The 26,252-nt window shown below is 54.2% G+C and overlaps 1 protein-coding gene across 3 annotated transcripts in view; it reads right to left on the bottom strand.

Moving 5' to 3' along the window:
* Positions 1-235: 235 nt before the first annotated feature.
* The window catches only part of LOC116944258 (RAB11-binding protein RELCH homolog), a 36,122-nt gene continuing 10,105 nt past the window's right edge, over positions 236-26,252 (bottom strand). For 2 of the 3 annotated variants that reach the window (XM_032957772.2, XM_032957774.2), the window contains 19 exons: positions 26,149-26,244; positions 24,316-24,428; positions 23,378-23,468; positions 22,834-22,905; positions 22,381-22,521; positions 21,936-22,100; positions 21,525-21,672; positions 20,762-20,918; positions 19,042-19,214; positions 18,485-18,570; positions 16,197-16,303; positions 15,816-15,915; positions 15,308-15,390; positions 15,011-15,074; positions 14,440-14,578; positions 11,361-11,477; positions 10,863-10,951; positions 10,423-10,490; positions 236-9,332 (listed from right to left, as the gene is read on the bottom strand). In XM_032957772.2, the coding sequence (XP_032813663.2) occupies positions 9,209-9,332; positions 10,423-10,490; positions 10,863-10,951; positions 11,361-11,477; positions 14,440-14,578; positions 15,011-15,074; positions 15,308-15,390; positions 15,816-15,915; positions 16,197-16,303; positions 18,485-18,570; positions 19,042-19,214; positions 20,762-20,918; positions 21,525-21,672; positions 21,936-22,100; positions 22,381-22,521; positions 22,834-22,905; positions 23,378-23,468; positions 24,316-24,428; positions 26,149-26,244 (2,133 nt within the window). In that variant the 3' untranslated portion in view covers positions 236-9,208. The remainder of the gene's footprint in view (positions 9,333-10,422; positions 10,491-10,862; positions 10,952-11,360; positions 11,478-14,439; positions 14,579-15,010; positions 15,075-15,307; positions 15,391-15,815; positions 15,916-16,196; positions 16,304-18,484; positions 18,571-19,041; positions 19,215-20,761; positions 20,919-21,524; positions 21,673-21,935; positions 22,101-22,380; positions 22,522-22,833; positions 22,906-23,377; positions 23,469-24,315; positions 24,429-26,148; positions 26,245-26,252) is intronic. The other variant, XM_032957773.2, reaches the window with a different exon arrangement.

Here is a 26,252-nt window from a genome sequence, read left to right as displayed (position 1 = left end):
TGGGATAGCGCCGTCCACATCCTAGAACCTCGCCTGGATCCGGGACGACGCTACCGCATGTTCGGAAACAGTTGGACGTTTCGCTCCGCATGCCGGGTTGCTTCTTCAGGAACAGCACGTGGAGCGAAACGTCGGGCATCGTGACGAACAACGCGCGGGGGTCCAACGTCGGAGGGCTGCACGGCAGATCCATCGAAAGCCTACGCGGGTAGATGGCACTCATCACCCGATGATGTTTGTTTTTCAACGGTTTATTGAAGAACAACCTCCAACTTCCAGCAGGTTCTCATCAAGACTCCCAGCAGGTCTTCACAACGAGAAATCTATTAAGATTCCCACGCGTTAGTGTTATAATTTCAGATAAAATAAAAATTTTTTTAAATCCAAACGGAGCAGCGTCCGAACGATGACAGAGTGTACTTGTACGCCGCTCAGAGGCCACAACTATTGATCGTGCGTTGCTTGGGCGGCGGCGTGGCAATTAAAGGCGTCATCATTAGGCGCGTGTGTGGCACGAGTGAACCCTACACACCACGAACGCCACGTCATCTCGATCGGCGACGATTTCTCCACTGCTAGACGATCGTCTCCTTAAGCCTTCCCCTGTCTGCCGTGGTCTTGCGGTGTAAAAAAAAATCCAGTTGGCACCTGCACACGCGGGGCAATCTAATCGCTCCATCTCCGTGACAGACGTCTGCTCTGACGCGTTCCCTCTCCTTGGTTGCCAATCCTTGGTTGTTTTCGACCACCGGAACATCGTCTGTTCTGATGACACATCTGTGCCCAGGCCCGCTCAATTTTCTAAACGGCCAATGCAACGTCTCCAACCTGCCAATGTTCTCTCTCGTCCACGCGTTCCTCCTTGTAACGTAATTCTAAGCTTACATCTCTCCACTATTTCAGTTTTGGTTGCATTACAGAAATATGAAACAATGCCTCACGTGTACCGATTTGTATGGTTGTGCTGTTAGTCCGCACGACATAACGTACGGCCTAACACCACACTGACCAAGACAGATGAATAATTTGCCTGCAAGAAGCATGTTGTTGAACTTCTTTTGCACCTCACGTCGCCAACCGTGCTAATCAGAGGTGCAGGGAAACGACAACAATAGCAACAACGTGTTTGGCATTTATCTTTGACAACCCACACCAACGGTTTTGTACCCCCCCCCTCCTCCAATCGTCACGCAGTCTCAACCGCGGTCCCCAGTCAGCTGTGACGACGTCCTCTCGTGCCAAGCATACCTCGACATTGGCATTTAGATCCCAACGCATTGCCAGGCAAAAGACCAGAATGGTTATATTCTTTGGCTCTTTCGGTAAAGTCACGTAGATACCTATCTACGTGACTTTACCAAAAGACCCAAAGAATATGAATTCCTGCAGTCACGAAAGCTTTAAGTCAAGATTTAACGGAATGGTTACCTGCAATTTCAGTTTCTAGACTGATCGGTTGACTGCGAGATAGCTTGGAGAGGACTTCATCCAGCAGTGGAAAAACCATGACATGATGATGACGATGATCACTTTGAAGCACGTAAAGCCCATTAACCGGATAGAAATACAACATGTCCACTGAAAATGCATGATTTTTTTTTGGTTTTGCAAAGAAGACTCATGGGTGAAGTGCCAAACGCTGGAAATGTGACCGTGAAACAAATTCCACATTGCTTCTTTAGGCAAGACAAGAGGCAGCTGTAGTGTAAAAGCTTACAACGGATTGCTTAGGCCGAGCTCATAGCGGGCAAGTGCAGTCACGCGGAAGTGAAAACCCCTGTCGCCCCGTTTAAACAAAGTGACTGTGACCAGATCACTGGGGGATGCTCTCGATCTCGTCGGGGCTCGGAAGCTAATCGGAAGGAGCGTGGGTGGTGCTTTGGTGGGTGACTACCACGCACCCACGCACCCACGCCAGGTTGCGATCAGCGGCTGTGGGGCTCTGCGACGCAGCGGTCGGCAGAGGTTCAGTATTGAAAAATTCCATCGTTGTACTGTACTCATATTCTCCCCAGGTCTACACTCCCCCACATTCGCCAAACCCGCCACCGACCAGCACAGTGACGTAGGGGACGCAATGGACACACGTGGTAGTGTTTCTCCGCACGTAGGGGACGCAATGGACACACGTGGTAGTGTTTCTCCGCACGTAGGGGACGCAATGGACACAGGTGGTAGTGTTTCTCCGCACGTAGGGGACGCAATGGACACACGTGGTAGTGTTTCTCCGCACGTAGGGGACACAATGGCGCTTGGCCTTTGCACGGCGATCCGTCCGTGCGCATGGATAGACAACCCACAGATCACGGGGCTGCAAATGAACGAAAAACTCAACGCAGAACGCAGAATAAATAAGAGACGCATGGAATAGTGCAAGTGGGTCACGGGCGGACAGCGAGGCCCTTTCACACGAGCGGCAGCTCGGCCGGCAGCCGAGGACGGGCACCAGTCGCGTCAACCGGATCGCCAAGGAATAAACAAACTTAATAAATAAACAAGAGACAATCGCCTCCTTCACACAATCTGTCTGTCAACACGAAAAATACGCCAAGTTTTACTTGATACCGTATACACATCCCATCAACTGCAAGGCCTTCTGGGAGTGCATCACTTCAGCAGAATTGGTTCAACGCAAGAAAAAGTCTGGGCCAGGTTTGACAGTCGGTGTCTCAGCAGCAGCAGAGTGAGGCTTGCTTGAACCAGTGCTGGTAAACTGCTGGTCGTTTATAGGCAGACCCCCCCACCCCCTGTTAGCGATGGGTCCTAGTTCAACAACATTCCGCAAGACACAACACAGATTAATCATCCTCCTTCATATATCTGTCCTTCCAAAATGTTTTACACATCCCATCAGCCACGAGCAATGAAAATGTTGCATTGACATCAGGTGTCAACTTAAATGTCCAACTGGGAGAGGCGGAGACTGCATTGAAGGCTAGCTTCAGTGTTGAGACGTGGCTGGTACCGGCCTGTGGCCAATCCGCATGGGACGCGCCCAATTCCGTCACTTCTCGAAAGCTAAGCAGCCTGGGGCCTGCTTGCCTCTCGAATGAATGACCGCTGTGCAGACGGTCACAGGCTGATGCTGTGCGATGTGGTGGGCAGCAGCAGAGCACTGAAAAATGGACCGTTGTACTGTACTTATATGCTGTTCTCTTTCACCAAACCTGCGCTGACCGGTGTGTATGTACGTACGTTGACCTTTTTCGCACCGTACGTAGCCAACTGTGCTAATTGGAGGTGCGTGGGATTGGTGAAGAATGGTCAAGTATGGTCAAATAACGGCCACAATCCGTACGCCACAGGGAGGCCATCGTCCAGCAGTGGACTGACAAAGGACCGCATGCGTGCGAGATGCACGTTTGCGCAAGCGCTCACGTGCGACGGGTCCCGGCGACTCCCACGTTAGCGCACGCTGCCGAGAGGAGCAGCACAGGATTCAGTTCAGCCACCAGCTAGCCCGGTGCTCCTCCAGGATTTATACAATTGCCTTCGCCAGGGCTTCCAGCAGCGAACCGCCATCTGTAGCCCCCACCGGCAACCCCCCCCCCCCACCACTTTGTTAGCCGGTGACCAGGCCCCTCTGGCAATGTGAGTCCTAGGGCAGTCGCACCGCCTGCCACCTCATAGCTAAGCCACTGACAAAGACATAGGTCCCCCATGCAGCCTTAACAGACCGATGGGGCAAATGCCGCTAGCGAGCACCTATGAAGGCCGGCACGGCACACACACCACCTGTGCTTCTCTCACTGTTACACCTACATACGGCAGCATCAACAACGGCACACGACCTAAATCGGAACACCTTGCAATCGCACTACGTATTTTTTGTAAAGCCCCACTGAGCCACAAGACTCGCTTTCTAGAGGGTCCTGTCGCATTGGGATGTTTGGCCAATTCCTTTTTAAAAACAAGGAGCGTTGTGTGGAAGTAACCCGGATAAAACCCACCACTCACATGAGGGGATAACACCCATAAGGTCCGTACAGACTGGTTCGTGAACCCACTTACTGTACTGCCACGGGAGTTTCACATTCTCGTTTAACCGTCCGTCCAGAGTGTCAGCTCGCAGGCCTGCACAGCCACGGCTCACGGAGCACCATTCGTGCGTACACCACACTTCTGTCCCGGCAGAAAAACACAAGAACCCCCCCCGCCCCCCTCTCTACAAACGGAAGCAACGAATGCTGTTCGTTAGCAACTATCAGGGTCACAAGTGGGGTCAGCGTGGAAAGCACTGCTCATTACAACCGAGCCATGCCGAGCTAGGACCCAGCGCGGTTCAGGAGGGGCCCGGTTGTTTTTCTACTGCGGAACCCGAGACAGCGTGTCCTCACAAAGTACCGAGCAACGTCACACGCAACGGGCGCGTCGTTTAAGCGCCCCCCCCCCCTGGCCCTGCTTGGCTCTGAGCCAGCATCAGATGTCTTTGTGAGGCCAGCGTATTGCGGTCTGGTTCCAGCTCGGCTCGGCAAATAGCCAACCACTCGTGCCGTCATGGCCCCACACTGGCTCGGCTTGGATTTGCCAGTGCAAAAGGTACTCATTGGTTTTTTCGGTAAAGTCACGTACACCAAGAGGCAAGGAGAGGAAAGACAGACAGAGAAGCAAGGAAAAAGGGCCGGAGGGATGAACAGAGAGGCATTAAATAAAAAAAATAGAGGTGTGGGGAAGGGGGGAGGGGCCGAAGAGAGCAGGGTGGCACGGCAGCATAGGTGGGGGGAGGGGTAGGAGGACGCAAGGGGTACAATACGTTTAGAACAGGACTGTAAAGGTAACTTCCCTGTAGAAGTGTGTTAATAAAGAATTAAAGCTTTCGTGACTGCATAAATTACTCATTGTTTTTTCCGTGCCTCTTGGTGTCTCTGTATATGTATTTCTGCTGACTTGTACCTCGTATTTGTTCACTTTGTCTATGCTGGTATGTTCAATCCAGAGGATGAACACGAAATTTAGCACTCTTCTGAAATTCGTGGTCTGCCAGGTGTCTGTGTTGTTGGCCTGACTGGTTTTGCATCACAATTTTTTCTTAGGTTTGTTGAATTTTCGTCTCTCATCTTGTTGTATTTACCTCTGTGCAGTTTGGCGCTCTCTATGTGTTGCGTTGGTGTCGCCCTGTGTGCTCCCTCGCTATTTGTTTTTTACACCTGATGAAGATCGCTTGTGTTGCGGTCGAAACGTCGTGATTGATTTATTTTAATATAATTTTATGGTATTTCTACATACGTGACTTTACCGAAAAAAAACAATGAGTAATTTATGCAGTCACGAAAGCTTTAATACTTTATTAGTACAAAAGGTGTCTCGAGCATGCACGCCGGTCCACCTTTTGTCTCCCCGCTGCCAAAGAATACATCACACCAGGGAGCGAGGTTTGGCTTAGTCGATCTTGGGAAGGCCAAGAGTTCGTTGAGATGTTCAGACTGTTGTTCCCGCAGATGTTGTGAGAGCCTCGGAATTGAACCTAGGTTGCCGAGATGGTGGCATGGTATACAAACCACTGCAACACCACCAACCCACATTTTCCCCAACACAAAAGACAAAGAACCCCATGTACCTTTTAACAGAGCGATGGGGCAAGTGCTGCTGGCGAGCACCTATTAAGGCCAGCACGACACACTAGGGGGTGATTTGGACAGCACCACCCCTGTCCACCTTTATCTCTCCAGTGCTGATGTTTGCACATTGCACCAGGTACTCCTTTAAGGCCGACTCGACCTAGGGGAGGCCTGGGACCGGTTCAGATATCATTCGCCACAAGGGTTGCCACCTTTTAAGTGCTCAAAGATGCACGGTGGATCATGAGAAGATCGAGAATATATCTCACAATCGCGAGAGGGGAGAACTTTACGTGAATGCACTGCTTTAGGAAGCAGTGCATCGCAACGCAACATGACTATGACTGTCCTGGGAGGACTCGCAGGTATCCCAGGACAGGTTCGTTAACAAGACGATGATCGTGGGAAAACCAGGACAGATAGCAACCATACTTCTTCACCGATGTTATCCATGGCCGGGAACCGAGCTCAGGTCTCTGGGTTCGTAGCGCCGGTGCACTAACCACCTCGTTGCCGCTCCCCACAACGAACGCACGCACGCACGCACGCAAACAGGCACACACACACACACAAACAATATTCCTGAAGATGATTTCAACCTCTTAAAAAGAGCATGCAATAAATACGTTTGTTGGTGAAGGGCTGATTACAATGTACATCAATATGCCTTTGGAATCACCGACACAACTTGCCACAAATTGCAATTGACCAGGATGGCCTTTGGTGATCAAGAGGAATCTTGGCGATGACGATGCGTTTACCTTTTCACAGCTCAGTTAATCAAGGATACACCAGCAATATATGTACAGTGCAGGTCATTATAAAACGTATGCACACACACACACAAGTACATACATATGCGTAGATGCGTTACGTACAGACACACACGGAGAGGCCCCCTTTAACTCACCGGGGAGACACGAACGTGCGCCAAGGGATTTTTGTGATTCCTCTGCAGCTGCCGAGCCCCGCGAACGCTAAACCGCACCGAGTACAAACGCCAGGCGTCTCGGTGGACTTATCAAGCAAAGACTTTTGGATCGGGCATCGGACTAAAAAGACGCGGTCACCACATGGCGCGCTTTCGGATGCGCTTCCTTCGGCCGCTTGGAACGCTCTTCTGATATTATAGCGCCACTGTGAGCTATGCACTTTTAAATCATCTCGAATGCGAACTAATTTCTTTAAAAATGCTTTGTGTGTTTAGGTTGTCCTTCCCCCGCACCTTCGATTAGCACGACTGGCTACGTACGGCGCAAAAGAAGTTCAACGCACACACGTACGTTTGTGTAGCACGCGTAAGTATGTGCAGCACGCGTACGTATGTGCAGCACGCGTACGTATGTGCAGCACAGCACGCGTACCGTCGCTTGGCTTTCGTGAACTCGGTGGGACGAGTGCGGAAGCGTCCGTTTCGCTTTGAGCGGAGATCGCGTCTCAATGCAGACGTGGACATTGCCAAATCGGCCCGATTTAAATGCCTTCCCCCAGCCATTCGAGCAGCGGACTGCCTGCCCCCGTCCAAGCTAAACTCCTCTCTCTCGTCCTCTGCCAAGAATAGGCTGCCTCACGTCTCATTACAAAGCAGACGTGCCCACTGCTGCTGTACCGCACCTTGGCATGCAGGTGCATTGTGCTGTAAAATATCCCCAAGCTGATGTTGCATTATTGGCATTCAGTTTCACAAAGATTCATTACAATGGCAGCCATAAGTGATATAAATGCACAATTCTAACAGTGCCATCTTCCATTTGCTTTCATGACGATGACATGAAACCCAAACGGACCCACACGAACTCAAAAGAGTCCCAAACCCCAACAAACTCACGCTAACCCACAGGAACCCACAGCAACCCACAGCAACTCAAACAAACTCGCACAAACCCACAGGAACCCACAAATCCAACCAAACCCACACTACCCCACTCGGAACCCACTCAAACCCACAGGAACCCATACTAAATCATAGGAACCCACAGCAACCCAAACAAACCCACAGGAATCCACACAAACCCACAGGAACCCACAGGAACCCACACAAACCCACCGGAACCCTTCGGGAATCCAAACAAACCCACAGGAACCCATACTAAATCATAGGAACCCACAGGAACACAAACAAACCCACAGGAACCCACACTAGCCCACCAGGAACCCACAGGAACCCAGACGTTGCAGGCGGTGGGGGGAGACCATAAGGGTAGACTGCGGATGTTGAGCGTCGCCTGTGCAATATCCGAGGCATCTGGCAGAAGGAAGCGATGGCGAGGTGCTGCTCGCATCAGTGGCGTTAGCCGTGACAGCCTCTTCACTTGACCAAGACCCCAACAAGTTTAATTTGGACCGGCACTTCATTTGACTAAATTGCAGCCGTGAGAATTAAAACATCAGGTTGCCCGTCATGCGACGAATATTAGTGCGTGTGGCAGGGCGAATGGGAAAGTGTCGCACGCGACGGTGAGGGGAGCAGAGATCAACTGAATGGGGCCTCGGGCGGTAGCTCCGTGACACCCGCTTGCGTGGAGCTGTTCTCCAACGCGATGGCGCTGCGCTGCTCTACGAGCTCTCCGCCTGCTTCTGTCATCTCGTGACACCGAAGGGTGGTGGGGGGGGAACCGAAGCAAAAAAAATAAACCATTCAACCGAATAAATAATAAATAAGCGATAAACCGGCGTACCATTATAATTGCACACGAGCTCCAATAAATAATGTGTACGTGTGGGGCCTGTACGCCCGTGGACCGGGGAAGGCGGTCGAGACCCCCCAAGCAGGGGGCTACGGTGCTGCCCGCTGCGTATTTGCCGCTCGCGGCACGCCGGTCTCACCGGGACGGTGACGGACGGACAGACGGACGGACACGCGGACAGAAAGACAAAAGCGTTCCACTCCCTGGGCCGTCTCCAGCTTGTACCATGCCGATCAACAGCCCTAAGAGCCGCACAGCACAACCGCGAAAAACCAACAGTCATAGCCAGCATCGTCATAACGTCGACAGCCAGACTCGGATCATCTCCATGCCCCACCGCAGCTGCCAAATGGAATTGACAGCTACTAACTAAACTAAACCATTTTTATTTTACTAGGTAAGGCCGACTGAGCTAAAGAGCTTTTTTCAGAAGCAGCCTGGCCATGTTTCTAAATGTGGAGGGAAAAACCGCAGAAGCCGGAGAAAAATCCACACGACCACGGGGGATAACGTGCAAACTTCCAATACATAAGCGTTCAGGGTCGGGATCGAACCCACGACCGCCTGTATAACAGGCGAGGTAGAAAACATCTCGCCACAGCAAACAGCACTGTCTATTTCCCCGCCACCACTCCAAGTCCTGCCTCACCACACACGACCGTAACTCTCATCCTGTCACCGCCGGCACCACCGCCACCACGTCGATTTAACCCACGTACCACAACAGCCACACACACCACAAACAGTACCCGTACAGCAGCACACCACTCACTCGCACACCATCACCACCGGTAATACTGCCCCACACCACAAGCACCACCATCCCACACACCGGCACGGGCAGGAGAAGACTCGGCTACCGGGGGGCCGGTGTGGCCCGGCGGGTGGGGGATGGGGGGGGAGCTGAGCGTGGGAGGAGCTGAGGGCAGGAAGTGGGCGTGGTCCCGCAGGGGGGAGGTGGGGTCACTTCTTGCGCTGGAAGACGTTGGCCAGCATGACGCTGGAGGTCGTCAGCTGCCCGACCTTGCTCAGGAACTTGGTCTTGGCGTCTTCCGCCGAGCCCAGTGCGGCCGGAAACGAGAGGCCGCTGCCGCGGTGGGGAAAAGCGTGGGGCGTCAGCGACAGGACGTGGCAGCAACGTTGTTGCGAACCGCACGACGTGGCGGCGATGACGACGGGTGGTGTTTGACGATGAGGTGTGGAGGATGACGACTTCGATGTTGATTATGGTTGCCGCGACGTGGCGATGCTATGACGTATCATACGATATGAAGAGGCAAAGGTGCAGCTCTGCAAGTGCTTGCTTATGCCACTGCTGATGAAAGGGCCTCCCCGCTAGAGGGAGCTATGGAAAGCCCCACTCGGGGGTACTTTATACCGACGATAAGAGGCTCCACAATAATGCTATCGTCCGCATGGCAAACATCCTCATTCCGCGATTCTCTTTCCTCATTCCTTATATATAATTAATGTACATTGATGTGGGATGCAATTGACATGAATGATGCAATAATAAATGTTATAATTCTTTCAAGGACCATGCATATATTATCATAGTATGTTTTTTGTTTGCATTTTGACTGCAGGTATTGTGGTTAAGGCAGACGTGAATCCTCGTAAAAAGGTTTCAGTTTTGTTGCCAGAAAAAAGGGGAAAAACCCTATTATTATATTTATTATAATTGTTATCATTCTATATCTTAACATATTTATTTTCCTGACGTAAAAAACAAAAAAATTCAAGTTCTAAATGAAAACCTATCACCTATAAAGGAGAGTCATAGTTTCATGCGGTAGCGCGTTCTCCACTGGTTGCAGAGGTTCACGGATCAAATCCGGCAGCCGCCCTGGTTATTACCGTGAGCGTGTTACCTGTTAAACAATACCCTCCCCGTCTGCTCCACAGCGGATGCTGACGACCCTGTGATGTCATTCATACAGAGTCGGCCATCGTGTGCCACCGTCAGGGTCCAAATTTGCCAAATTTGAAAAATGCCACCGCAAATGATAAACATGTCACTTGTGTTATAGACCGCCTTTCGTATTTAGATGTCTCAAAGCGCCGCAAGTAAAAAAGAAACTGACGATAAAATCCAGTGGGAACACAGATGCACCCATAGGAAGACGCTGTGTAGATCCGCACTGCACTGCACCGACCGCGTTGTTTGGAGCCCTCACCTCGCGTCCGCGCTGCTCTTCGCCTCCAGCTTCAGCTCCCACTCGCGAATCATCGTCGCCACGATCACCTGTTGTGCGCGCACAAGCACAAAGATCCCCCGCGTTGCCACACACACTGCTGGGGCAAGTGCTGTTCGCAAGGGGGCTAAGTGAAAGAGCTGATTGGTCAATTCATTAATTCAAACACGATTTCAATTCTGCAAACGGTGCAAGATCAGGTGCATCTTTCGTAGCGCTCCTCCATCCTTTTTCCTTCTGATAATTATCAAGGGATGGAATTACCACGCAATTACTGTGGGTGTGCAATTAATTTAAATTACCCCTGCAGCATCCCCTGCCAGTTAGCTTAATGAATTACGACTCTTTAAGCCGGCGCTAGCAGCAGTAGCTTTGCCGAGCAGAGCGAGGTGGGTCCATTGCCCCGCGGGGTCGCCACGTACCTCGTGCTCCGGGGAGAGGAACTCGAGGTCGCAACGGAGGCAGCGCAACCCCGGCAGGAAGTGCGTCGTCATGAGCTCGTCAGAGATGACTGCGGTCGTTTGTCAAGGATCACGGCTCACGCGGCCGCTCCACGTATGCACGCACGCACGCACACGCGCAAGCGCACACGCACGCACGCACACGCACGCACACACGCGCATATGCACGCAAGCCACCCACAGCCACCAGGGCAGCAGTACGGCGCAGTGGTAACACCCGCACCTCGCAGCGAGAAGGACCTGGATTCCTTGCCGGCTCTGCCACCTTTGCTTGGAGTTTGTATGTCCTCCTGTTCTGCAGAGTGTGTGACTGAGTGTGTCTTTGAGCTGGAACAGGTGATGCATCTGCCAGTCAACATCAGTCAGTCAAGCCATGAATCCACAAAAGAAAAGGGATTCTTTTTTTGGAGCGGGCAGAAGGTGGGGTTGGGGGGGCAGCACATCGCGGCGCAAGGATACAGCAGCAGGAGAGGGCGGAGTACGCCTCGAAGAGCTGCAGCGCCATGCCCATGCGCTTGCCCTCGTTGTGCTGGTGATTGTTGGCGGCCGCGAGCTTGTGCAGGTGCGGGATCACGACTGCCCAGGGAGAAACAAAGACAAGGCCCCCTGCGTAACCGTACAGGCCGTCGGGACGAGGGCCGCGGGGCGAGCACCTCAGTCGGCACCCACGCACGGCCGACTTCCCCGCCGCTGATGTGTGCACCCCGCACCAGGCGCTCATTCAAAAAGCTCGGTTGACCGGGCAGAGGCCCAGGATCTGTTCAGATATCACTTGCCACTGATGTTGCCCATGGTCCGAAATCGAAATCAAGTGGCCGGGAGCTTGTGGACCGTGTGGTCCGTGCGAGCCAAATGTGGCGTGTGTGGACGAGGCGCTTTGCGTGGTGTGTGCCACGTGGGTAGTGTAGCGGTTAGCGCTACGCTGCGCTACGAACCCGGCGAACCTAGTTTGATTCTCGCTCACAACCACCGACACCAGTGACGATTATCTGACCTCGTCATGGGCCTTCCTTAGGTCGACTCAGCATCAAATGAGTATCTGGTGTGGCGTGTAAACATCACCACCGGGCGTGGTGTTGGCCACCCACCCCCTCGTGTGCCGTGCCGGCCTTCATAGGTGTGTTGTATATATATGCCTTTTCCAAAAATGAATATTAAGAGTGATATTGCCTCTTTTGAATGTGACAGTTCCTGGTCGACATATATATGCGTTCCCTGCATGCCGAAAGTCGGAAACCCCAGATGACAAAGCCAAACAGCACCAGAATGGCAAGCAGGGAAACAGAACACAAGAGACCTTGATGAGATGGGCATGATGAGAACACCCAGACGGAGGGAGTTATGATAGGGAGGGGAAGGCTGTTTCATAATGAACACGTGGCTACAGACACACACGCCACATCTATGGGCAATCAAGTTGGTCTGTGTTCACACAAATCCTGGGATGACCTTCGGAGGGAGTATGATATGGGTTATGACATCAGGTGCCAAGATATCTGCGGAGCCAGAACCAGGGATGAACTGAGGACGACCTTGTGGTGCACCACAGGTGCAAAGGTTGGAGGAAGGAGCTTTGGGATTTTTATTAATTACATAAGATAGGAATTTCTATATAACGGTATACAAAAATCATATTAGTCAGTCCTGCATTGGCAGATTCTGGGATTTGCCCTCGTGACTGGCAACAGAGTGAGTTCATGCTAAGGCAGACTAAGTATCGCTGAAAGTTTTATTTGAGTCAATTGCAGACTCAAGGACTTCGAGAAGTTGTACTGTACAAAGCTAAGAGTTGTGATAAGCTAAGAGGCGTGCGAAGGAATTATAAAATATTGTGATAAGCCAAGACATGTGAGAAGTCAAGTGGAGACTCGAGTCATACACCGATATCGAGTGTGCATGAAATGTTGTCCAAGCTATAGGCTGGAAAAATTATGTCGGTCAAGCCCAGTGACTGACATTGCATGAGAGTGTGGAGAGGCCGGGAGAGTGTGGGCACAGCAGGCCTCAGCAGCGGCCTGCTGAGCAGCAGCGGCCTGCTGAGCAGCAGCGGCCTGCTGAGCAGCAGCGGCCTGCCGAGCAGCAGCGGCCTGCTGAGCAGCAGCGGCCTGCCGAGCAGCAGCGGCCTGCCGAGCAGCAGCGGCCTGCCGAGCAGCAGCGGCCTGCTGTGCCCACACTCTCCCGACCTCTCCACACTCTCATGCAATGTCAGTCACTGGGCTTGACCGACATAATTTTTCCAGCCTATAGCTTGGACAACATTTCATGAACACTCGATATCGGTGTATGACTCCACTTGACTTCTCACATGTCTTGGCTTATCACAGTATTTTATGATCATTCCAAGGGGGTTGCTGGCACACCAAGCCACTCGCATGTCTGCTGACAGGCAGCGTGCTGGGCCAGCGTGTCCGCAGCGTGCTCCAACTGCAGATCGAGCCTGGCGTGCAGACAACACCGCGCGCGGCGCGGCAGCCGATGGCTGACTGGAAGCGTGCCGACCCGAGAGCCGCGAGCGCACCCAGCCGTGGATGGAGCATGACACGCAGACAACACCGCCAGCGAGCAACGTGGCCACGAGCACACCCAGCTGTGGATGGAGCATGACGCGCAGACAACACCGCCAGCGAGCAACGTGGCCACGAGATCACCCAGCCGTGGATGGAGCATGACGCGCAGACAACACCGCCAGCGAGCAACGTGGCCACGAGATCACCCAGCCGTGGATGGAGCATGACGCGCAGACAACACCGCCAGCGAGCAACGTGGCCACGAGATCACCCAGCCGTGGATGGAGCATGACGCGCAGACAACACCGTTGTGGGACTGGAGGTATTTATCGGGAAGAGAGAAGATAGAAGATGGGACAATAACTTTACACTCACTCGCCATTTTTAACTGTACCTTGTAGAGTTTGTGGGCCAAGAAGAATCTCAGCTTGCATCATCGCACACCGTAACAAACTAATTGTGTATTGTCGCATCACCATGAGCCATTAGCCGGGTTTTCTTTTAATCGCGTGATCGTGAGATCTGACCATTGATGCTTTCTAACCATTTGGTACGCATTTATGAGCACGCATTCTGGACAAATATTGCCACTTTGAGGTGTTTGGCGCTTGTTCTCTTTAATCACGTGATCGTGAGATGTGACCACTGATGCTTTTATCTGATCATCCAGTACGGATTGACGAGTACGTATATTTGCATGGGCACTGTTGTTGCTATTCTGATAATAAGTGTGTGTTTTGGATATTCGAGTAAGTTGATATTAAAGTTGCGTAGATTAAAGAAGGTCCGAGTGCTTCTTTCCTAACTAGTGCATCATCGTCTCAATTACGAGAACGGTATCATGCGGTGAGATCTGGATGTGAGACCTGACATAATTACACATAATCGATCAGCGAGAATCAGTAATTAATCAGTGAGAATCAGTAATCGATCAGCGACAATCAGTAGTCGATCATCGAGAACCAGTAATGTGCGCCGTGTGTGTACGTGCCACGCGTGTGTGCGTGCCACGCGTGATCGCCGGTACTCACACTCGTCGCGGAACTTGGGCTCGGCGTTGGGGCCGACGCGGCCGAACGAGTGCACGATCTCGGTGTGCAGCGCGTGCGCATCGCGGTATTGCGCGTCTTCCAGGAACGACGACAGCTGCATTTTCACCCGCTCCAGCAGCTGGCTCACACAAACAAAGGCAAAGATCCCCCGTATAGCCTTCATCAGGCTGTTGGGGCAAGTGCTGTTAGCGAGCAGCTATGAAGGCCGGCCATAGCATACGAGGGACGTGGGTGGGCAACACCACGCCCTTTGTCTCCCTAGTGGCGATGTTTTTACGCACCGCACCAGGTACTCATTTGAGGCTGAGTCGACCGAGGGGAGGCCCTGGACCGGTTCAGATAAACATCACTGGTGTTGGCCGTGAGCGGGAATCGAACTCGGGTTCAATCAAAGATTGATCGATTGAGGTTACGTGCTAACCGCTGCGTCACCGCCACCCCACGCATACGCACGCTGACACGCAGACACACGCACGTTTGAAACAAAACTCATGAAGAGCCAGAGATGCACCTCGTACTGAAGGCAAAGTGTAGGAGCGAACCAGCTCACCTCCTTCTGGGTCACCGACTCCATGATGGTGCCGAATGCCGGGACCGTGGCGATCCGCACCGAGCTGCGCCCGGCAAGCACAACAACAGGGAGGGTCAAGTCTGGTGATTCGGCGTCGCCACCGTGGCCGCGTGTCGTTCACGGCGCGGCGACCTAACGCGGTCCGTGCGATTCGAACCGAAGACACAATCACGGGGCAGGTGGTGGGAAAGGATGACCGGGACACGGCCGTTACAACACCGCAGGGACTGCGCCGGCCACTCCCGCGGCGTGCGGGGGTTGCCGGCGCGGACTCACATCTCGGGGTCGCTGGCGAGCGTGATGAGCGCTGGCACCACTCGCTGGGCCACGAGCGTTTCGTTCACTCCCTTCACCAGCAGCTGGGCGCCACGTGTGGCCACACACACACACACGCAGAGAGAGAGAGACTCGGAATTGAACCCGGGTTGCTGAGGTTGGTGGAACGGTATACAAACCACTGCGATGACAACCCACATCTTCCCCAACACAAAAGACAAAGATCCCCCATGTAGCCCAGGCAAGCTGTCGGGGCAAGTGCTGTCACCTACGAAAGCTCGTAGCCAAGTATGACCTGGTGTGTCTATGTGTCTCCGTGTGTGTAGGGAGACAAAGGCGGCCGGGAGTGGTGCTGGCCACCCACCCCCTCGTGTGCCGTGTCGGCCTTCATAGGTGCTCGCTAACAGCACTTGCCCCAACAGTCTGTTAAGGCTATACATGGGATCTTTGTCTTTGTGTTTTGTTTGCGCATGTCTGCCCGCGCGTGTCTGCGTGTGCGCACGGTCACCTCGAACATGCTGGCGGAGGTGCGGCGCACGTGTGCCGAGGTGTGCACCACACCGTACCACAGCACCGTGAGTAGAGACTCGTGATACACGGGGTTCGCCCTGCGGGGCCGCAGCAGGGGTCACAGGGGCAGGGGTCATGGGGCAGGGTTAGGCTCAGGGTTCGAGTTGGGGTTAGGATAAGGGCAGAGGTGGAGCTATAAGCTGCCCAACTGTTAATCTTTTTAAATAGGGCCCTGGTGTCATGGGTTAGGGTCAATGTTGAGGTTCGTGATTGGGGCTCTGCTTGAAGGTCCAGGGCCTTCTCTGTCGTCTGTCATGCGAATCGCTCACCCGGCGGTGAGCGTCAGCTCACCCAACCACCCACTCACTCACTCACTCACCCCAGCTCGAGGAATGCTGCTTTGAGGCTGTCGAGCGGGGAGGAGGTGAGTGACAGCGTGGTGAGCACGTCCTGCAGGAAACCTGTCAGTAGCTTGCGGTCTTCTTCCTGTCCGCAGAGACGGGAGACGAGGGGAAGGGAGAAACAGGGAGTTTGTTTTATATCATATCTCTACAAAATTTCATTATTAACTTTTCCATCAGCTTAATCCACTGGCGATCAATAAAAGCTACTTACTGGAAAAGGCGATGTTGTGAGTGATTAAAGTCTACTCGCGGGAAGTATCCGGCATTGCCCGGGGAAAAAAATATTTCAAAACTTCTCTTAAAAACACAAGAAAAAGTTATAGAAAGTGGGGGGTAAATAGTTTATCTAAAAGGTTTCCAAAAATTGTCGACCTCACCCCCCCTCAAAAAATAATTTATCCCCGCGTAGGAATGTATACCTACACACCCTACATACAATAGAGTGAATAGTATCTAGTGACTATAGCAGTATCTACTGACTCTATAGTAGTATCTACCGACTCTATAGCAGTAACTACTTACTTCTACAGTAGTATCTAATGACTATAGTACCTACTGAATCTATAGTAGTATCTATTGACTCTATAGTAGTATCTATTGACTCTAGCAGTATCTGCTGACTCTATAGCAGTATCTACTGACTCTATAGTCGTTACTACTGACTCTGCAGCAGTATATACTGACTGTCGTGGAATCTACTGACTGTAGTATTATCTACTGGCGAAAGTAGTATCTACCGACTCTATAGCAGTAACTACTGACTCAAAAATAGTATCTACTGTGGTATTTACTAACTGTAGTCGTATCTACTGACTTTATAGTAGTATCTACTGACTGTAGCAGTATTTACTGACTGTAGTGGTATCCACTGACTGCCGTAATATCTGACTCAGTAGTATCTGCCGACTCTATAGTAGTATCAACCAAATCAAAAGTAGTATATACTCACTCTACAGTAGTTTCTAATGACTACAGTAGTATCTACCAACTCTACAGTCTAATATATCGCCTCTATAATAGTACTATCTTCACTGAGTGTAGTGGTGAGGCCTAGTCCCGTGCAGTCCCCGGCCTCGCCTAGATTGCGCGGCCGGCCGAGGTGGCACCTTTGCAGGCTGGGGCTGGGCTGCTACCCCCCCCCGCCCGCTCTACAATAATATAATCTAAGGACAAGAATAGTAGTATCTACCGACCCTATAGTAGTAAGTGCACACATTGGGGAGAAGAGGACATCACACTGTGAAGAATTTACCTCAGCGTTGTGTATTGTTTTAGCATTTTTAACGCGAATGAGAATTGCCCTCACCGATCGCGTGTGTGCGTTTCTAGGGCAACCACCACCACAGAGTCGGCTTTCTCGCGCATGCGCAGATGCGTGCTCTAGCACCACCCTGTGCTTATAAAAGGGAATAAATTGTTAATTTAACGACTTTAAAGGTGACATGTGAAATACGAATAGCGCTTTCATGTCCCGGGGCATACGGCGTGGTATTCGCGTACTTTTTCGATAGGGAAACCCCACAGTTTGTCAGTTAAAAATGTCACATGGTACCCGCGCAGACAGACACGCAGACACACACGCAGACAGACAGACAAAAAATGACTTTTATAGGTAAGATATGTAAAGACAGATAACCCATAACCCTCAACTCAACCCCAAACACCACCCTGACCATGGGCTGACCACGACTGTGCCCCACCCTTGACCTGACCCTGACTCGTGACCAGACCCCGACTGGTGACCCGACCCCAACGAGTGAGCTGACCCCAACTAGCGACCCGACCCTGGCTAGCGACCCGACCGTGACTAGTGACCCGACCCCGACTAGCGACCTAACCCCGACTAGCGACCCGACCGTGACTAGTGACCCGACCCCGACTAGCGACCCGACCGTGACTAGAGACCCGACCCCGACTAGCGACCTGACCCCGACTAGCGACCCGACCGTGACTAGAGACCCGACCCCGACTAGCGACCCGACCGTGACTAGTGACCCGACCCCGGCTAGTGTCCCGACCATGACTAGTGACCTGACCCCGGCTAGTGTCCCGACCATGACGAGTGACCTGACCCCGGCTAGTGTCCCGACCATGACTAGTGACCCGACCCTGACTGGTGACCAGACCCTGACTGGTGACCCGACCCCGACTGGTGACCCGACCCCGACTGGTGACCCGACTGTGACTAGTGACCCGACCCCAACTAGCAACCCGACCCCGATTGGTGACCCGACCCCAACTGGTGACCCGACTGCACCCCAACCTGGTTGTAGCAGGTGAGGACCCCTGTGGCATAGATGGGCACCGTAGCCTTGGTGAGGATGGGGTCCTCCATGTTGGGGAACGACTCTGAAGACAAACGCAGAGACCACGAAGCCCAATGAGGACTTCATCATCATCGTCGTCATCATCGTGAGCAGCATCGTCATCAGCAATGAACAATCCACCGCTGGATGAAGGCCGCCACAGACAATCACTGCACCACCCCGTCCGCATCATGAATTGCAACGCTGCACACACATACACTGCCGCGTACGAGCGAGCGTCAGTACCCACAATGCACCTGGCAAGCGAGCGTTAGTACCCACATCACACCTGAAGGGCCAACTATCTACCCACAATGCACGTGGCGAGCAACCGTCTTGTACCAACAATGCACCTGGCGAGCGACAGTCTGTACCCACAATGCACCTGGCAAGCGATTGTCTGTACCCACAATGCACCTGGCCAGCGCGCATCCATATCCATAATGCACCTGGTGAGGAGCCACCTTTATCCACAATACACCTGGCGAGTGTGCGAGTGAGCAAGCGTCCGTACCCACGTGCTCCTCGGAGAGGCGCAGCAGCTCCTGGAACTGCGGCTTCACCTTGGTGTTGGTGAACGTGCGGCCGAACGTGCGGCACAGGCGCCAGAAGAAGCGCGAGAACTCGTGCACGCTCACGGCCGACGTCACCGAGATCTTTCCCATCATGGCGATGAGCCGTGGCAGCCTGCGCCAACGGACAAGATCAGAGCGGTCGGCGAAAAGCACACAGCGGTATCTTAAAGTGCTGTGCGGTGATAAGAGACACTCATGGTTGGTGAGCGTTGGTGGTGAATGATGCTGTAATGCAGTCCGGCAAAAACAACCCCCTACCTCCTCGTTGGTGACAGACAGCAACGCTGTGGTGGGCAGTGGCCTGGGGGGAGGGCCAATTAAGATTGGCCATTCCCCTCATGGCGTTTGTGACCACCACAGCGGCCAAATGGGGGCTCTGGATGAGTGCGAGGGGCTGGCAAACCCTCCACCTTCAATTAATTACCACCAAACCACGAATATTTTTTTTATTAATAAGCTTGTGCCGGAGTCACATGTTATGCATGCCGATGATCTGGTAATTGTCGCTCACTCAGAGGAGGCGTTGGAGGCGCTGCTGTTGAACCTGGAGCTTGCCACTAAGAGGTGGGATCTTACCATCAGCCCCACCAAAACTAAGCACCTGCCTGGGTATGATGTGCCACCAAACACTCCACCCCCACAACTTCCAATTGGTGATGGGGCAGTTGTAGAGAGAGTGGAGAGTTTCCCATACCTGGGCAGTGTGCTCATGACTGGCTCCGATTTAACAGCAGAGGTCTCACTCCGAATAGTCGAGCGGCATTATCTTTTCATCGGTTGCGTGACACTGTGTGGAACTTACCCGGTCTGTCGCTCCGCACGAAGCTTCAGGTCTTCTTGGACACGGTCATTCCCTCCCTTCTCTACCCTTGCGAAACGTGGACCCCCCTAATGCAACATCTTCGCTGGTTTCAAACATTTATGCTGGCCTGCCTACAATCCATCCTGGGTTTAACCAAGCTGGATTGTGTGAGGAGCTCACAAATCCTTGAGCTCCTCCGGCAGGCAAGGTTGCGTTGGCTGGGTCATGTAGCCCAGCCACCGCATGCCTAATCAGCTTTTGTTCGGCCGGATCGAGGAGGCTAAACAGGCGTGGCACGGGCTGGAGAAAAGATGGAGTGATGTGGTACAAGAGGATGTGGAGCTGAGTGGACTTGCCGATGACTGGTACCAGCGGTGTCAAGATCGGCCTCTGTGGAGGAGGCTCGTGAAGAACGCTACTGGACAATTGGAGGCAGTCGCCCTCCAACAACAACGGAGGGCGGAATAGCGATGCTCACAACAACGAGCAGAGCGCTGTGTGGCTACAGCACAGCAGGTTGGCACAGTAGGGGCACAAGTGGTGCATCAGCCAGTCATCTCGGTCGTCTCAGTCAGTCGACCCGTGGCACCTGGGTCTGCCCCGTGACCTCCTGCCAAGCAGGCGTTCGACACTTCACGTGGCCTCAACGTGCACATAGCTTGGCACAAGCGTCGTGGTGACGACACCGCCACTTAGTGGCGAATGGCGGTTGTTGTTGTTGTAATGCAGTGATGCACACTCACGGCTGGTGAGCGTTGGTGGCGAGTGATGCTGTAATCTGAGAGGAGAGGGTTATTGTCGGGGAAGTGACGGAGCTGGCTGCGTGCGTGCTGTGGTAATGTGGAGTGGACGCTCACAGCTGGTTGACCACCCAGAGCAGGCTGGCCCAGCCCGTGGTGCCACCTTGCTGCAGCTGGTGCTCGTAGTGGCACAGCAGCGACGCCAGGAGCTCGCGGCTCCCCACCAGCGTCGCCACGTCCTGCAGCAGCGACGCCGGGCGCGGGAAGCGCGTCACTGCTCCCCGCGATGCGCCCAGAACAATACAGACACACCCAGACACAGACACACACAGACAAAGATCCCCCATAGTGCTAGTAGCATGTAGCATCTATGAAGGCCAGCACAGCACACAAGGGGGTGGGTGGCCAACATTACGCCCGGCCGCCTTTGTCTCTCCGATGCTTCAAGCCTGTGGAGCCTACGCGAGCACCTATCAAAGGCAACATGGCACACGAGTGGGTGGTGTGGCCGGAAACCACGCCCGGCCGCCATTGGCCCCTGAGTGGTGATGTTTGCACACCGTACTAGGTACAGTACTAATTTAAGCCTGAATCGACCTAGGCGAGGCCCAGGACCAGTTCAGATTTTCGCTACTGGTGTTGGACGTGAGTGGGAATTGAACTTGGGTCGCCAGGTTCGAGACAAACGGGACACGCAGAGAGCCAGACAAACACACAGAGATGCGTCAGCCTGGACTGGTCACAGCACGAACCCTAAGTCCGTTCCTCATTGCTGCCAGAACCGGCGGCTACCCCCCCCGCACCCACCCCGCTCACACCCCCCCGCCTGCTCCCCCCCGCCCCCCCCCACCCCGTGCCCGCCCACCCCCCGGCTGGTTACCCTCAATGGGCGAGGTGGCGGGGCCCTGTCTCGCCGTCTCGGCGAAGGGCGAGTGGACGAGCGCGTGGGCGAAGAGCGGCGGGATGAGCGACTGCAGCGCCGTGAGGTAGAGGTGCAAGCGCCGCTCGTCCAGACCGTACTCGGCCTCCTGCACCGGGGGTCAAGGGTCACCGGAAGCACGGGGTAAGGGGTCGACGTGTGATTGACTGAGACGTTTCTTAAGGTTACAAAATTCAATGGTGATTTGGGAGGGAGGGAAGGGAGGAGAGGTGAGGAGAGGGGGAGGGAGGGATTGGATGCATCGTCGCATGTGGGGGCAGTGAATGTTAGGGGGAATGTTAGAGGGGGGTGGGGGTGTGGGGGGCTGGGTGAGGAGGTGGGGGGCTGGGGGCTGGGGGGGGCCCAACGCACCCTCACCAGCGTCTCGATCCGGCTGAGCAGCGTGTGGAGGAGGTGCGGCTCCAGCTCTCCCAGCTCCATGGCCCACGCTGCGAACGCCGGCAGGAAGACCTGGTGCGTGGCGGACACCACGCGCTCCGCCGGGTCGCCCAGTGCCATCATCAGCAGCTCGAAGCCCTGGAGATCGGCGCCACCGGGGAGCAGGAGCGAGGGGGGAGGAGGGGGGAGGGGACGAGGCGGATGATTGACGGCGCGGTTGAGATCACGACCGCTGGATCATCCTCACGAGAGTTACCGTTCCTCCACATTACAGACGCACAGACGGACGGACGGACAGACACACAGACGGACGGACGGACAGACACACAGACGGATAGATGGATAAACAACACATGGACGGACGGACAGACACACAGACGGATGGACGGGTCAGACACAGACTGACGAGCTGGGGGACCTGTGGGTACTTGTCGGGGTCGTCCATGTAGCCCATGAGCACGCCGAGGCTCTTGATCACCGCCTCCCGCACCACGTCCGTCTTGTCGTCCATCAGCATCTGCTGCAGCATGGACAGCACCAGCGAGCTGCGGATAACTCGCTACGCACACACGGGAGGGGAGGGGGGGGGGGGGCATTGCGTTAACCATCATTAAAACTCGATAGGGTCGTTCCAGAATAGCTACTGAACTTGATAAAGAACTTAGATTGGATCAAGGTTATCGTGAGCCCCCGCTACAGTATGCAGAAAGCGCATTAACACTCTCAACCTCAAGAGTATCGCTCGGGAGACGTTGACGACTCCCCGCGATGAACGGTTCCCACGGAAGGACGGTACCGCACGCCGGGCACTTGGCTGCACGTGATCATGTGACCATGGAGGGCGGGGGAGGGGGGGGCGTGCGGTGCTCACCGGGAGGTAGGGGGCCAGCGCACCGCACGCCTCCGCCACCAGCAGACGCCGCTCCGGGTACTTGTGGTTAATCTGGTACACGCGCACACACACACACGCATACACACACAAATATACAAAGATCCCCCGCATAGCCTGTAAGTGGTGAATGTCCAGTGTGTGAGTGTGTGGTGTGCGAGTGGTGAGTGTGTGGTGTGCGAGTAATGAGTGAGTGGTGTGTGAGTGGTGAGTGTGTGGTGTGTGAGTGGTGAGTGTGTGGTGTGTGAGTGTTGAGTGTGTGGTGTGTGAGTGGTGAATGTGTGGTGTGAGTGGTGAGTGTGTGGTGTGCGAGTGGTGAATGTCCAGTGTTTGAGTGGTGAGTGTGTGGTGTGCGAGTGGTGAGTGTGTGGTGTGCGAGTAATGAGTGAGTGGTGTGTGAGTGGTGAGTGTGTGGTGTGTGAGTGGTGAGTGTGTGGTGTGTGAGTGTGTGGTGTGTGAGTGGTGAGTGTGGTGTGAGTGGTGAGTGAGTGGTGTGTGAGTGGTGAGTCTACAGTGAGATGCTCGCCTGCTCCCAGCACTGTGGCAGCAGCTCGGACTCCACCCTGGTGGGGCCGGCGTGCACCGCAAACGCCAGGCAGCCCGTCAGGATCATCCGCCTAGCGGGACAGCAGGCCCGCAACAGGTCAGGGGGTCAAAGCGAAAATCAACAAATATTCACCATCGTGATCATCGGCCATGATCAACCCACTGCTGGATGAAGGCCTCCTCAATCCGTCGCCACCTCTCATGATCGTCAACAACAACAACAGCCGCCATTCGCCACTAAGTGGCGGTGATGTCACCACGGGGCCTGTGCCAGGCCAGGCACTTTGAGGCTACGTGGAGTGTCGAAGCCTCACTGGCAGGAGGTCCCGGGACAGGTGCCATGAGTTGACTGACTGAGGTGACCGGTAGACGTACCACGAACTTCAGAGCCACCTAACACCGGCACACGAGTCGATTTCATCTCTCCATCTCATTCGGTGGCCATCATCTCGGCTGGATTCCCACCCACTGGGGGTGTCAATCCATCGCTATACTCGACCATCGTCCGTCCCCCTTCCACCGGCATGTCCGGCCCAAACCTGCGGTACGTTCCCTTCTACCGGCGCTCCCCTTCCCCCCTCTCGGTCTGATCCCCCCAACATCACAAGCCTACGTGTTAAACTATTAACTTCTCTATGCTCATTTGCACCCTTTTCGGTTTCTGTTCCGGTTTTCTGATCCGTGTGGCACAACTGATTGAAAGTTTTGTGCTCACCTGTATGTACATTGAACTTCTTGCCTCATTTTCATCATCAAGCTCACCCTTGCATGAGCACTCTGCTCTCTTTCACCTCAAATGTCATCATTTCTACTCCGGTCCCATCTTCAATACCTGCCCTAGGTGCACAATCTCGTGCCATTTTAATTTTCAATGTTCGGGGGTGGGGGGGGAGGGGCTGTGATCGTGGGACCACCCACCTCTGTTGCTCGTCGGGCCTCTTGATGAGGTTGAAGAGGATGTGGAGGAGGCGATCGCGCTCCTTGTGGTCGGGATGGAGGAACGCGGTGCAGAGGATGAGGGGGATCAGCTCCTGCCCAGTGGAGGGGGGAAGGAAGGGAGGGTGGGGGGCGGGGGGGTAGAGACCAAGACACAACGTAGATTAATTTAATGTGAGGGATGTTTTTGTGTACTCACAGTTGACCGAAATGAGAATATCAACTCACTCCACTTGAAAACCCAGTTCTCAAGTGGAGTGAGCCTGTGGGTCTCTATGCGAGTCCATTGGTTTCTCTGTGAGTCTATGGGTCTCTATGCGAGTCCATTGGTCTCTCTGTAAGTCTATGGGTCTCTCCATCAATGTACGGGTCTCTATGCAAGTTCATGGGTCTCTATGTAGGCGTATGAGTCTCTGCGTGAGTCTATGGCTCTTAATGCGAGTCTATGAGACAACATCGCTGTGGATGGAGCCAAAACCCGGATTGGAACCCAGGCTCTGAGCGGTGCCGGCTCCACGACCTCTGACCCCGGAGCCACCCGGCTCGCATGGAAACGTCGCCTCAAGAGTAAAAATAAACACGCGAGGTCTGTTTGTCATTCCACTGCTGGATGAAGGTCTTCAGTTACATTCCATTACACCGTGCATAGTTTTTTTTTATGCTGCGGCAGGAAGCCGGAGAACCCGCAGGAACTGGGGGAGAAACAAACCGCACGCAGAGGGGCGTCCGGGTCAGGAACCGGACCCAGGCCCTTGCTGCTGCTGCTGCTGCTGCTGCCACCCCGCGGTGACGACGACGGATGGGGAGCTCTGTTTGACGTTTGTCACCTGGTAGCGGTGGTGGCGACTGTGCGCGCGTGTGTTTTTGCGTGGGGATCGGCGGCGCAGCGGTTAGCGCGCTGCACTACAAACCCAGCGACACGGGTTCGATTCCCGCTCACGGCCACCAACACGAGTGACGATTATCTAAAGCGGTCCTGGGCCTCCCCTAAGTCGACTCGGTCTCAAATGAGTACCCCGTGCGGTGTGTAAACATCGCCACAGGGGAGGCGGCCGGGCGCGGTGCTGGCCACCCACCGCCTTCGTGTGCCGTGCCGGCCTTCATTAGGTGCGCTGCTACTCGCTCACAGCACTTGCCCCAACAGTCTGCTAAGGCTGCACGGGGGATCTTTGTCTTTGTGTGGGGGGAGTGGTTGTGGAGAGACGGCCGCAGTGGGGGCGGCATACCGAGCGTGGTGCACCCCCCACACTCCCCCCCGCGCCCACCCCACTCGCCCTACTCCAGGTGCCTCGTCTCCGAGTAAACGTTGTCTACCCCGTTTACGTGTTTGTTATTTTACGGCGGTCTCTGTTTAAAGTTTTGGTTCGTTGCGTCGCTACCACGGTGGCTGCGCTCCTGATGGCCGTGCCGACCGGAGGGACTACGGTGTGGTGGGGGGGGGGCGGCTGGTAACCTCAACGCCAGCTGTTCACGGTGCACGGCGATCCGCTCGTGCTCTGCGAGGTTGTACCGGCCGTGAGATTTCAAGAACACGACGATGACGATCGCCAGCTTCATATATTCCAGGGCCCACCGATCCAATACCCCCTGGCCCCCTGCCCTCTTAGTACCAGTGGGGGGGGGTCAGGGAAGTATTTTGAACTCACGATGACGACGGCGACAATGATGACGGTGAAGATGAGAGATGGTGATTGCGATCACCATCTTCTAGGAAGATGCTGGAATTTGCACAACATCAGAAGGTGACACAGCGAGGGCAAGGAGGAAGAGGAGGAGACAGGATGAGGAGGGCGAGGATGAAGAGGAGGTGCTCACCTCGCGCTTGGCGAGCAGCACGTTAGGCACGATATGTGGGAGGCAGCGACTCAGCATCAGCAGGGCCCCCCGCTCCGTCCCGGGGATCTGAGACACCTGCAGCG

Source organism: Petromyzon marinus, chromosome 20 (assembly GCF_048934315.1).
Source record: "Petromyzon marinus isolate PM22_M1 ecotype Great Lakes invasive population chromosome 20, UKy_Petmar_22M1.pri1.0, whole genome shotgun sequence".
Taxonomy (NCBI): Eukaryota; Metazoa; Chordata; class Hyperoartia; order Petromyzontiformes; family Petromyzontidae; genus Petromyzon; species Petromyzon marinus.
The sequence above is the reverse complement of the archived record's forward strand: the minus strand, read 5'-3'. Positions and strand labels throughout refer to the sequence as shown.